The 12,967-nt window shown below is 35.2% G+C and overlaps 1 protein-coding gene across 1 annotated transcript in view; it reads right to left on the reverse strand.

The window, feature by feature from the left end:
- The window catches only part of LOC103916861, a 17,962-nt gene extending 5,075 nt beyond the window's left edge, over window positions 1-12,887 (reverse strand). The window contains 5 exon segments of the mRNA XM_009323925.1: window positions 2,816-2,855; window positions 9,263-9,328; window positions 10,257-10,321; window positions 11,729-11,795; window positions 12,849-12,887. Of these exon segments, the coding sequence (XP_009322200.1) occupies window positions 2,816-2,855; window positions 9,263-9,328; window positions 10,257-10,321; window positions 11,729-11,795; window positions 12,849-12,887 (277 nt within the window).
- Between the last annotated feature and the right edge of the window lie 80 nt (window positions 12,888-12,967).

Genomic DNA, 12,967 nt, shown 5'->3' on the forward strand with positions numbered 1-12,967 from the left:
GAATAACCCTGAAAAGGAAAACAATGAGTGAAAAAAATCTTGGTTATGATACCTACCACATCACTGCCTCTTCATACTATTCTTAAATTACTAAAACCAGAATGAAAATCTTTTCCACTAATCCCATGTTCCTTTTTTGTTCCCTGCCAGTACAATCATCACCTAAAGCTCTGTGGACAGCTGCTGCCATAGAGCTAGGATAAAGATACGTACAAAAGACATACTATCTTTGTGGAAGACGACACAATTTTGCATCTTCCGGTGAAAACATTGAGCAATCAGAGGGTTGGCTTTGATAGTCTACCTGACCCCAGTAGAATTATTTTATTAGAACTGAAACCCATACCTGTCAGATTATTAAAGTTTCTTCCCACGTGACTAATGGAAGACAAAGTTGTGGTCACTTTATCCACAGGAAATCAGTTACTAAGCGTCAATAGTGTAGGAAGCAGTAAGAATGTTAATGTTTTAATCTGGAAAAGTTTCAGCTCCAGTTTCTGTTGTAACAGCTGATACTCTCTTTCTGCCACACAGTCTTCTTCCTCCAGTAGAATCAGGCAAGAAACTGGCAGACTGCTCCCTAAATGGTCACTAAGATGACCAGACTAGACTGCTACAAAAATGGGAGGTTCTGAAGATAAAGGTAACAACTCCAGTGTCCAGGAATGGTCAACTCCATCATGCCAATTAATAATTATTAGAAAATAGCTTGTATCATAGAATGAATTGATCTGTATACAAGTTGGAATACTCCTCTAGGTGTGAAACCTCACAAAAGCGTAATTTTAGTATATCTTCAATGTATTGTCAATCATACTTCAAATCACTGGAACATTAATTATTAGCAGAGGACCATGGCACAGCACTGAATGGAAAAAAGTGAAATATCTTTTCCAGGGAACCTTAACATATTTTTAAGGGCCAGAAGGGAAATTTGGGAACACCTTTGCTCCTCAAGTACAGAAGAGAGAGGAAAAATGAAAACTCCCACCTTTTTCTCTGGAAAATTTGACCTATAATACAGGAAGTTATTTCACTGGAGAGGTACTCAATACACTATCATTACCTAAAAGATATATCTTATTTAAAAGATGAACATGTTAGTAAGGAGGTTACTGTAAATTTTAAGTTTTGACTTTGATGCAATCTTCTAAACTTAAATACACTTAGATAAATATACAATTCAGATTGAACTTTCCATTTTCTCTCCAAATAAATTCATTTTTCTGTGACACTATCCTAATAGATACAAGGAATTGTTCAGATATCACTATACTTTGCCATGCTACTTCCTGTGAAACCAAACAAGGTAGACCTAATAATTTTCCCTATTAAGGGCAGATCAATACTTGCAGGTACAGGTGAGAGCTGTTTCACTTTATTTGTACCTGCTGTTGATAGGCTTTGCATACTTTTAGAACAAAAATACTGTATAATACCTGGAAGAAACACTGCCTTCACTGAGAAGTGAAGCATTCTGTATGAATACTAAAGATGGAAAAAACCTGCCAAAGCTAAAGTTTTAGCTAAAGCAGCTAAAGATACACTTTTTTCTTAACAGTTAGCATGCCCTATTGCTAACCTTTTATATATTTAAAAAAACAAAAACAAAAACCCAACAAAACAAAACACCTAGGTGAATTCCATTTTTAAGTGAGGAATCCAATCTCACATCTCTAAGAAGCTAATGTCTAGGTCTTACTGTATTTGGAGATAGCTGGGACTCACCGAGGCTGCTATAAATCCTCTCCAGTCTCTTTCTAGAATATTCACAAGAGAAGGAGGAGGAGTGGATAATCATATTGTTGTATGCTGCTATGAAGATAACCAGTCTGACCTGCATCACTCATTTATCCCATGAGTGCAAAAGACACAAAGGATGCTTACAGAAGCTAAGCTACAGATGCCTCTGAAATTTGTTTCCTGTATTTCATTGCGCAGGTTGAGAAAAAACGAAGTAACATTTTCTAGATTTGCAGAAATTATTTTATCATTCATTGATATTATCCTTTCAAATGATAGGAGGACAAATTTCAGATTGCTATTTTCTATTTTCCCTCAACAGAGAAGTAATCATCTGCCTTGGAGACAGCTATGCATGTGAAGCACCTAATTTATACCAGAGTATTTAAACACCAGCTAACCATAGTTTGCTGCAACTGCTCTTTTAATCATTAAATGCTGGTTACCACCTAGCCATAGTTTAATTTATGCAAAATAGTAGGTTTTATATGCACAAGAATCAAAAGATCCTAAGTAATAGAAGTTTTAAATATTGTAAAAACAGTCATTCAAAGATTGTTACCACTAGTTAATACAATCAAATAATTATTTGGGAATACGAGGTCAAAACCATCCAAAACTTTGCAGACAGGCCACAAGGCTGATTCTGAAACTGTTACAAATACTACAGAAGATGTATTATTGCAGCTGAATGCAATATCTGTGTTTACCAGACCACTAGAAATTAATGTATATATTCTAATTATTAATAAATCTTCTATTGCCACTTATGTCAAAGTTTTGATTTCATTGTTCCTTTCTGTATTAAGAAAAGGCAATCGAACATATTCCACATTGACTTTCCAACATATCAGGGATTCGGGACTGAGATTTTAAAGAGGAATGTGGATATTGATTTCATAGTACTACCAGTACCTCAGTCTCTTGTTATTCCTATTCTCTACTTTCTGAAAGGGTACAGAACACGTATGAAAATTATTTTTTACTATATTAGAAAATTATGAAAAAGGTATTTGCTATCTTTTTCAAAAAGTTAAAAAAAGGCAGCTAAAAAGTAAATTAAAAAACCCACCTACGTCAGACGTATCCACACGGGAGTTCTCAGGAGATTGCTGAAAAGCACATGAAAGGAAGTTTAAGACCTGGTAGCATAAGCTATATTAACTAGTCTGTAGAATTTTCTGCTCTCACTACTTGCTCAATTTTTTTGGTGGGGGGGTGGTGGTGAAACAAACCCAGTCGTATTCCACAAACTATGTCCAAATCACACCGTCTTTATTAACAAATCTGTATACACATTTGTCTTGATTCACATCTGATTACTCAATGGGGAAAACTATTTTCTTCCCAGCCCTTCTATATTCAGACAAATTATGCAAGGAGAAGCTATTATACAACAAGAGCAAAAAAACACTTGACAGATGAATTCTAATCACCAAATCTTTATCAGTATGTACTGGGGATTTTCTCTGTGTTCCAATGTATAAGGAAAGTTTCTTAACTGCCCACTTTAAACAATTTGAAGTTTGCCTACTTCAAACAATCTATATATAATATTGCGAACAGTTTTTTTTGCTCTATTTTGTAGAAGTCTTGATAGTTGCATAAAAAGCTCATTTATATGGATAAAGAGCCTTTTCTAAATGTTTACAATCTACATCTGACATCACATTCTTCAGAATTTCTTTTAAAAAAAGTCTATATCTATTCTGTCCAGTTCAATCACAAAATTAGTGTATTGTGGCTTAAAATGACATCAATAAAATGAGGCAACCCTAACTACCATCTATGTAGAACAAACAATTAAGAGTGACCAGTGAGATGGCCTATATCACTCTTCAAATGCTGAATATTTTCTCCTTAAAAAGATAAGGAGTCAAAAGAAGTTATTCTAGACAACCACAGATTTTACAAATAATAATTAAAAAAGTTAGACGCACATCTGGCCTAACTAAAAAAAAAAAAACACATGATGGTTTAAAGCCTATGTCCAGCTTCTCTATTCCCCTTTAAATAAACTTAAAAGAAGAGTAGAATTCAGCTGAAATCCATGGCTGATATCATGGCTGTTATTTGATACCCCAAATATCACAATGGGAGGGAGGATATGTAATTATATGAAACATATATAAAGCCTACCACAAACAACATGAATAGGGACATAGTAAAAATTAAAAAAAATTGCATGAATCCACCATCACAAAATGTATTAGACCACCACAAAGAAGTCCAGAACTTGAATTCATCACCATCTCAAAGCACAGAACCTATCGGGGAGGAAACAAGTAGGGGAAGTATACTAGATGATCAACATTAACCAGAACATGAAGATTTGAGTTTTACACAAAAATGTACCTGGTAAGTAAAGACACATCTTTCCTAAAATAATGCAACTACACATGGAGAACTACATGAGGGGAAATATAGAGCAATTGTTTAATAAGATACCTGAAGTTTGAAGAACTGCAGTGAAAAGAACTGCAGCAAAATACTTTAAGCCCTCAATTTTTTCAGAAGTACTTATTTAAGGAGAAGAAAGTGACTCAATTCAGCAATTAGTAGGTCTTTAAAATCTAATTTTATAGCTATGGCACAGGACCCCCTGCTCATCATTAATTTCTTAGCTTTTGACTACATAAATCCGTTTTCCCAAAGAGGCTTTATAAAAGTAGATGCAATGTGGTGCCCATACCTGATGCATTGTTGAATGTCCATCTTCAAAATCACTGGTCTGTTGCTTTGATATATCTTAGCATGCATGGGAGGAAAAAAATAATTCTATATCAATTTGATAGGTCACAGATCAGCGTTGTACCTGAACTCATTAATTCTTCATTTATATATGTACTCTTATTTATTTTGAAAAATATTTAACACAAACATTTAAAAAATGGAGAACATACATAGGACGGAAACAAAGAATAGACAAGTGACAGAACAACGTTCTAGTCAAATATAGCAGAATAATTCTGGTCAGAGATGTGTATCTACCATAATACACGTTTTCTTCTTAACCCGTGAAGTGCCACACAAAATAAAATTTGCCCCTTTATCAGGTGGTATTACTTGTAGAAACGGAAGACAACTGCAAACTTTTTGTGCACTTTCTTTGCATATGTTGGAAAGGATAAGAAAAAGACTAATTACTCCTGAAACCTGAGGGTAGAGCCCCAAACCTCTATTGCATGTTTTTAATGATTTTTGGCAAGGGGGCCTTCCAAAACTGCTATGCCTGTCTTCCTGCACAGATAGACCCACTCACAATTTTTGTGCTCCCCCCTGCCATTTATTTCATAAGAAGCAGAAGAAATATAAGGAGTGTAAGAGCTGTCTAATTTAGCAGATCTCTCCCCGTTTTACATTTCAATCTATACTTTGTTCTTCATCAGCTATCGCAACTCAAATGGATTTAAATAAAATCCAAAACATATTAGACCCACAGAGAAGTAGCTATCTTCAAATAAATGTGACTTCCACATAAGCTTATTTCACAATTAGCCTCTAAGCCAGATATTGCTGCTATTAAAATTACTCAGACTGAAAACTGTTTTGGTATCACCGAAAAAAGTTACATTTCTAACCATCGCCTTGTTAGAGTTAAAAAAAGGCATCTATAACAAGCTACAACCTCTCAAGTCTGTATACAGTGCATATGATTATGATGTGCATGTAAAAATTATTGCCTAAATCTTTTGTTAATACTGCATAAACTACAGAAATTTAATCTTTCCCCCAAAATAAGATCTATATCTCCAAACATATGACACTGCTCATACTAAAGCTGCAGTGGGACTTCTCATGATTGGATGCATGCGATAGACTTAAATACCAAAAATAATACATGTGCTTTAGCAGATACGTTTACCCTACTCAAGACTGTCATAAACAAGTTTCTGTTTAATGCAGAATTTGTTGTCCTTGCTTTTTTCTGCATTTCTGTTTCCAGATAAACTGTTGTCAAATATCACAAGCGATTTATTTTTTTGGTTAAACGGTGAGAAAACTTATCTCATACCTAACTCAGGCACATAGGTATTATTCACTCCTATAAACACTTCACATTATTTAATAGTGCCAAGCATACATCTAAAGATTCCCAGTTTTCTAAAGGCTTAAAGCATATGGAAAGGAACCTGAAGATGTCATATATTCCTTCTTCCATTTTAAAGTAGGAACAACTATACCTAACTTAACTCTAGGAGAAGTATAACCCATTCTTAAGAGCAACTCCATAATTTCTAAGAAACATATTTCAGGACTTCCTTATGTTTACATTTGGAAAGCTTTTCTAATATTTAACCTAGAGGCTCTCTTTTGTTCTTTTTTTTTTCCCCTCTTCCATTTAAGTCCTATCACCAGTGGCTCTAGTAATTTTTTTCTTTTTCTGACTCACTCCAGCTAGTCAAGCTACTATCAAATACAAAACAAAATACTCCACCACAAGTTTTATCACTGTTGAATAGTGCAGAAAACCTATTTTGTGTGCTTTACATACTAGGCACCTGTGCATGTCTTCTAGCACAGTGTGCACTATTTTCACAAGAGTGATATTCGTGGTTGGCTCAGCCAGCCTTCAAAATTGCCTCTTCCTGCAATTGATTATTCCTACATAAGTCTATTACTTTGAACTTCTCTGCATGAAATTACACAAAGTTTACTTTAAGTTTTGGCCCCAATTTGTCAGACCATCTTTCACAGTGGTCATCCCTACTTGGTATCATCTGCGAGTTAATTAAGGGTATCTCCTCTTTTACTATTTACTTAATGAAAGTATAAACTAGTAATTTGCTCAGGACAAGTCCTGGAAAAAATCCCTCATGTTTCCCTTCAGTTTGGACGCAGACCACCGATAACTATTCTAAGCACAGTTTTCTAACCAGTAGGAAACGGGGCTATAAAACCACTCTCATATAAAGTTAGTGAAGCATATTATATAACTAGAAGGCTCTGGCTTCAGCTTGTAACCTTCTCAGGAAACTTATGTTCACTATTTTGCAAAAAACTACAGTAAAGCTTCCTTTAGAATATATTAGCAATGCTTTTTTTTTTTAGAAGCTGAATAAAGCATTTTCCAAATATTTCTGTATTGGGAACCCAGGAAATCAGAATAACACGGTAATGTCCCATTGAAATCCCTTACTGCTCTTACTGCGCAAGATCTATGAAACACCACAGAGGGTGTTTTGTTTCAAAAAAATTTCTCAAGGAAAGAAAGAATTTTAAGTGGCTAATATATGACAGAAATATTGCTCTTCTTGGAGCTTGAAATTTAACATACTTGGTCCTCCCATACTCAGAACTGCCATATGTTAAAAAAAACCCCCGAACACTCAAAAGATTGTCATTTTATCCAGTAAAACTTCATAAGTGTACCGGACATTCTATCCAAATAGTAAAAATAGATTCTAGCAAAATTCAGAATTGCGAGTTGGAAAAAAAATAACACAAGTTACATTCCAAGGGAAGGGGTTAATTAATAAGTATTTGGGTCTTACAAAGATATTTTAAATGTTCACACTTAATAGCACAGAACTTTATGTATCCTAACTGAAAACACATATCAGGCCCACCTAAGAGTATAGAACAAGAATATGTAAAATTTGCACATTAACTTTAATAATCCATAGCCAGAAGTTGGGTTTTTTTTGTTGTTGTTGGGGTGAGGTTTTTTGGGGTGGTGGTTTTTTCGGGATTTTTGATTTTTTTTTTTTTTTTAGGGAAACCCCAACCACAACCAGCCAGTTCAAATGCTTACTCCATGTACTTTTGTGTTTCAAATAAGAAAGTCAGTGCAAGATATGATTTGCTTAAATTGAACAAAATCCACAAGATTCTTTTATAGCATATATAAATGTACATGTATAAATACAAATCTGTAAATGCGGGTTTTTCTTTATAACAAAGGCTGTTAACACTAGTGCTATTACCCCCGCCCTTCAATATTTAGTTAAATATTTCTTCCCTGGATAACTTAAAACATAACCAAATAAAGACTTGGCTCAAGTTATATTAAAAGTTGGAATATGTTAAGTTATCAATTTTTCTGCTTTTCTACCTGATCTGTAATGCAGTACACTAAATTTAAAATTAATTAGATCAAGCCTTTGTAGCATTAAAGAAACTCCAAGTAAATTCCTTCAATAAGAACTTCTAAGGCATTCAGACCTTAGGTCAAAACACAAAGATTAACAAAAAATTACTTCTAAAAGACTTCAAATACTGTATCTTTTAAAAAACTAACTGCTAGATGCTCTTTCTTTCTGAGTTTTACTGCAGATTGTAGCCAGTCATTTTTTGTACTGTTCAGACCCATCAGCATATATTTTCCAAAAATCAGAGGCAAAGGTCTGGACCATCTGAATCTTTTTGTATCAGACCCTTATCTCCCAGCTCAACATTTTAATTTCATAGGCTGATTCAAAGTCTATACCTGAACCCTGTATGGACAAGTTTTTTGGTAGGACTGTAGAGGGAGAGGACACTAGGTTGTGTTTTTTCTTCAAATGTTCAGCATAAAAGTTTCTCAGATGAGTGTCATAAAATAAGCAACACCAAAAAAACCACCTCAAAACCTTAAGAAAATAAAGCCCAACATACCTTTGCCGTACTACACACCGTAATTTCCCCCCATCATTTACCCCAGTAAAAACATGAATTTTATTGGAACATACAGCTCCTTTTCAGAACAATGAGAAAATCTTCAGATGTCATACATTTCCCTAAGTAGTATCAGAATTACACTTTGACATACAGTCTTGATTTGACTTCCATCATGATACTTGATCTCTAATGAAATAACTAAACACCACCTCTTCCTGCAGGCAGCCTGAGTCATTCAGTATACAGAATAATCTGCTAAATTTTTGATAGCTCATCGTGCAACTTCATGAGATTCTTTTAACACACATTTTTTAACATGCCTACTTATCTAGTTATTTTCAAAAAGCTAGCAACTTTCAAATTTCTCCACTGGTACATCCACGTAAGTCAGGGTTGGAATTTTTACATTCAGTGAACATCTGACAAAACCAACAAATACAACAAAAAGCTTGCTGTTTAATTGATGAGGGGAGATTGTTTTAATCAACTTGTGGTGATAGCAACATCAATTATAATGTATTTACTCATCCTAAACATTTTAAACTACATTTTGGAATTCTTATGAATGTAAGTATTGTTGGGTTTTTTGGGTGGTTCCCTCCACAAAAAACAGTGGGTATCCTAAAGAGTTTGGCATAAAACCAGGACATTTTCTATTAAGTCAAGACTTTTTGGATAAGATAATTTATAGCACTTATTTTTTTTAAACACTTTACCTGCATTCCATTGACTTCCTCTATTACACTGCAATTAGAAATAGGAAAAAAAAATATGTCAGAACAATCTTAGAATAGTAAAAATAACTGATGCCTTTATTTACTTTGGTATATCTCACAGTTAGGCATTTCCTAAATAAGGAGTTTCCTTCAGGTTTCCCATGGCCTGGCCAGAAAAGCCACAAATACATGGTAAAACTTACCTGATCATTTACTTCTTGCCATACTGTTGCTGTTAAAATCACTACAAGAACATAAGGTATAGCTACCTTGGCCCACATAAGAGGGTAAGACAGAGAATTCCTCTTACAGTCCTTAATGGATTTAGTCTGTAAAGTTGTGCAGCAATGCTTAGTAGACGATGCACAAGGTATTACCAGGAATGGAAAAAGAAAGGGAAATACAGCACCTTTTCTGTCTCCGTTAAATCCACTCTTGTTTCCCCAAACTGAATTTCACTCCTCATCCCCTCGCTCTGTGGGGTGCAGAACAGCTTCTGTGTTAACTACCAAGGCATGCTATGCAACTTCACTTTTTAGGCAGATATTAGGAATGTAGCAGCGAGGTGACTTCTGACACTTATGTGAGAAACACTGAGATTTTAATGAAATTCACTGTTGAGTTCTTATGGGGAAGTTTAGGAAATAGAAGAAGCAGCGATTGCTTGTTTAGTGTAAGTACTCAGAATAAAAAAAAATACAGATTATATTCCCACAACAGTAATGGCTTTAGCCTGACACAGACAGCGAGTGCTGAGACTGCAAAGATGCTTTAATTACTCTAGCATTATTTTACAGAAAAAAATATCTAAAGATGAAACCAGTAACTGAAAAGCTGATTACCTGAACAAAGATAAATTGATTCAATGCATGTTAACTTCAATGACAATATTCTGATGAGATCCAAAAGTACATGTCCCCATCAGACAGCATTTAAAAAAAAATTTTTTGCAGGTTCACCAGTGGTGCTAACCCTAGTAAACGGTCATCTATTTTAGTCTATCTTATCCGACAGTCTTAACCAATCTATCCTAAAACCCTATTTTGAAGCAGATAACTTCATTGATTAATACGTCTTGCAAATATTATATAGCACAGCAAGATTAGACTATATTCTTATATATGTTATATACATAAATATAAAAAAAAGAAATATTGCTACACTTTGACTGCATAGTAGGACTATATTATTAGATACCTCAAGTACTTCCTTCTTCCATTTTTTAAGCTTCTTGGTTGACACTTCCTCCCATTGTTTTGGTCCTAGAAATAACAAGAGATATCAATATAAACATAGCTTTTCTTATAACACTATCTATAACAAGTATCACTCTAACAAACATAAACATCTAGGAAGAACATATTATATAGTAACAAAATATTATCAAATCTGAACAGCCTCCAATACAATTGCTGAAACAGAAACTTATAGGAAAACAAACCAAGATAACACTGTAATTATAAGTTAATTGAGAAGTCAGGGAAAAAAAAGAAAAATAAAAAAAATCACACGTTGATTCTAACAACACTGAGCTAAAATCCAAAAAGCACTACAGCCCCAGATGCTACGAAGAGGGGAAAAAAAGCAAATTATTTTGCTTTTTAAATTTTATTTAATGCATGCAGACTACATGGTATCTGAGGTTACTTAAAGCCATAATTAAGGCTTTACAGGACTGAGATCCATATTCATTCCATATTGAATAGAGGTTACTAAACCAAAAGCATGACCAAGCCTTTACAAATCCAAGACTGTATTACAGTGCTGTATGCATGTTTCCTCCCTCTCCTTCTCTCAATGGACAATATATATAAAATGCAAACTTCCCAGTCTGTAAAAGCCTTTAAAAAGTAAATCATATTTGGTGCAATGATTACACTGGGTTTGACACTGTGGTAGTACTTCATGTGTATGTCCAGTAAGTTCTTCTTTATGAGAATTGATGTGGCAATTTACATACCATAACCCTCACTTCAGTGAGGATAAAAACTGGCAGAACACTTCATTACCCCGTAAAGCCACCAAGATACTAAGTCACAAGTCCCACTAAAACCCTGAGCAATGTATTTTAGAATAACATTTTTTTTTTCACAATAAGCTCTCCATATGCATTATCAACTCTATAATGGATCAACAGTTACAACAAAACAGTGGAAAAATATGACATGGAATAATGTGGTATAGATTCACGCTAACCACATGAACATTCAATGAAAAGTTAAAGAAACTATCTACCCAGTCCACCCTGACATTTGACATAACAGAAGTTTATCAGAGTGGCCTTCAGAATACTAAGCGGAGATGAAACTATACAATCCATTCATGCGTATCAACTTCCTGCTAATACCTCCATTCCTTTGTTTCCCCTCTGTCTTCTCCCTTTTGATTCTTCTTCTTGCAAGACATCCAAATATTAACCATTCAGTTTCCCTGAACTTTGCTAATAACACTTTTCTGTTGTCTAAAACAGAGCACGCAATGGACTAAAATGGTGCATATAAATAAACTCTCCAGGTATTATATGTGTGTATCAAAGTTTACATAGCAAATGACATACCTAAGTGGACAAAATTCAATATCTATTGCAATTAGATGTTATATAACATTTGCATGCTTCCCTAAGTCTAAATATACAGCATGTAAATATCGAAGCTTTAAGAAGTTCTTACCGTCAGGTGTATTGTAAGTGAGAGTTTCCATGGAAACAAGTAAATCATCTTCAAAAGGATGATTATACTAAATAAAAAGGACCATTAAAGATTAGAATAAATGATTAAAACAATGTTTTTAACATGCATTTTAAGTGTTGTTTTTATACAATTTTGTTTTGACCAAAATGGGAAATTATTAGTATGTTGTTTTATTGGCCGAAGTTAGACATCAGCCATCTGGAAATATTAATTCCTAGAGGAAACACATATATTTTAAACATGTAAGTCAGTCATTCAATTTCAAGGCATAAGCCAGTCACTGACAAAACAGGGCTTCAAAGAGTTTTCAAAAGTAGTTAAGTTACTATTACACAGTTTCTTCTAAAATTCCTCTGTAGTAACTGGAAGTAGCCACTTAGCATAGATGTACAGCTCACAACATATAAAATATTCAATCTAATGCTAGATGAGAAAAATGTTCTAGAACCAGACTTAGCCTTATGCCAGTACCTAGATATTAGCACAAAACATCTCCCTGAACAGCAAAGCTGACATCCCTGAATAAATACATACATCCCTGGATGGAGGCGTATGGTTCCCACATCTTTAACACAAAATGGCTCTAAAGCAAGGAAGATTTGTGGAGGGAGTCCCCTGCTTCTTTCTGTAGTTTCATTGAAAATACCTCATCTAATGCTAGCTAATTTGGGTAAGGGCACTATAAAGACAATTCAGACTTATATTTAAGTCACGTATTTAATACTGGCAATCCCGGATCTAAGTTTTGTGGACGTATTCAAGGGGCTGGCTGTTTACTAGCTTACTCACACCAAGGCACAGGAATGCATGGCTCAGCACGAACTGCAAAGCTGCATGAGGCCCTGGGTGACAGCTGCTTTTGGCAGTCAGGAAAAACAGGAGCTTGTGAAACCACAAGTAATTAATTGACGAAGAGAATCCAATGTCAGTTACTGCAAATTAGTGCACAGAAAGAAAATTGAACCTGTCAGTACTGACACAGCAGAACTTAGAGGTGGTCAGGAAGGAGGGGAGCAGAGAGCGCTGCCACCGCCTAAGGCGAGGTGGGCAGAGGGCCGCGCTGCTTAGCAGCCTTCCAGAGGCGGTCAGAGGGACGCACAAGGGCGGCCAGGCCCGGCCACGCCACCCCAGACACCATAGCGGCAAGAGAAACCGTAAGCGGACTGCGCTCCTGAGACAGGCAGGAGCGAGGCAGGGCGGCGGCAGCCTGGAGGCCCC

This window comes from Pygoscelis adeliae, unplaced genomic scaffold, assembly GCF_000699105.1.
Source record: "Pygoscelis adeliae isolate BGI_AS28 unplaced genomic scaffold, ASM69910v1 Scaffold124, whole genome shotgun sequence".
Taxonomy (NCBI): Eukaryota; Metazoa; Chordata; class Aves; order Sphenisciformes; family Spheniscidae; genus Pygoscelis; species Pygoscelis adeliae.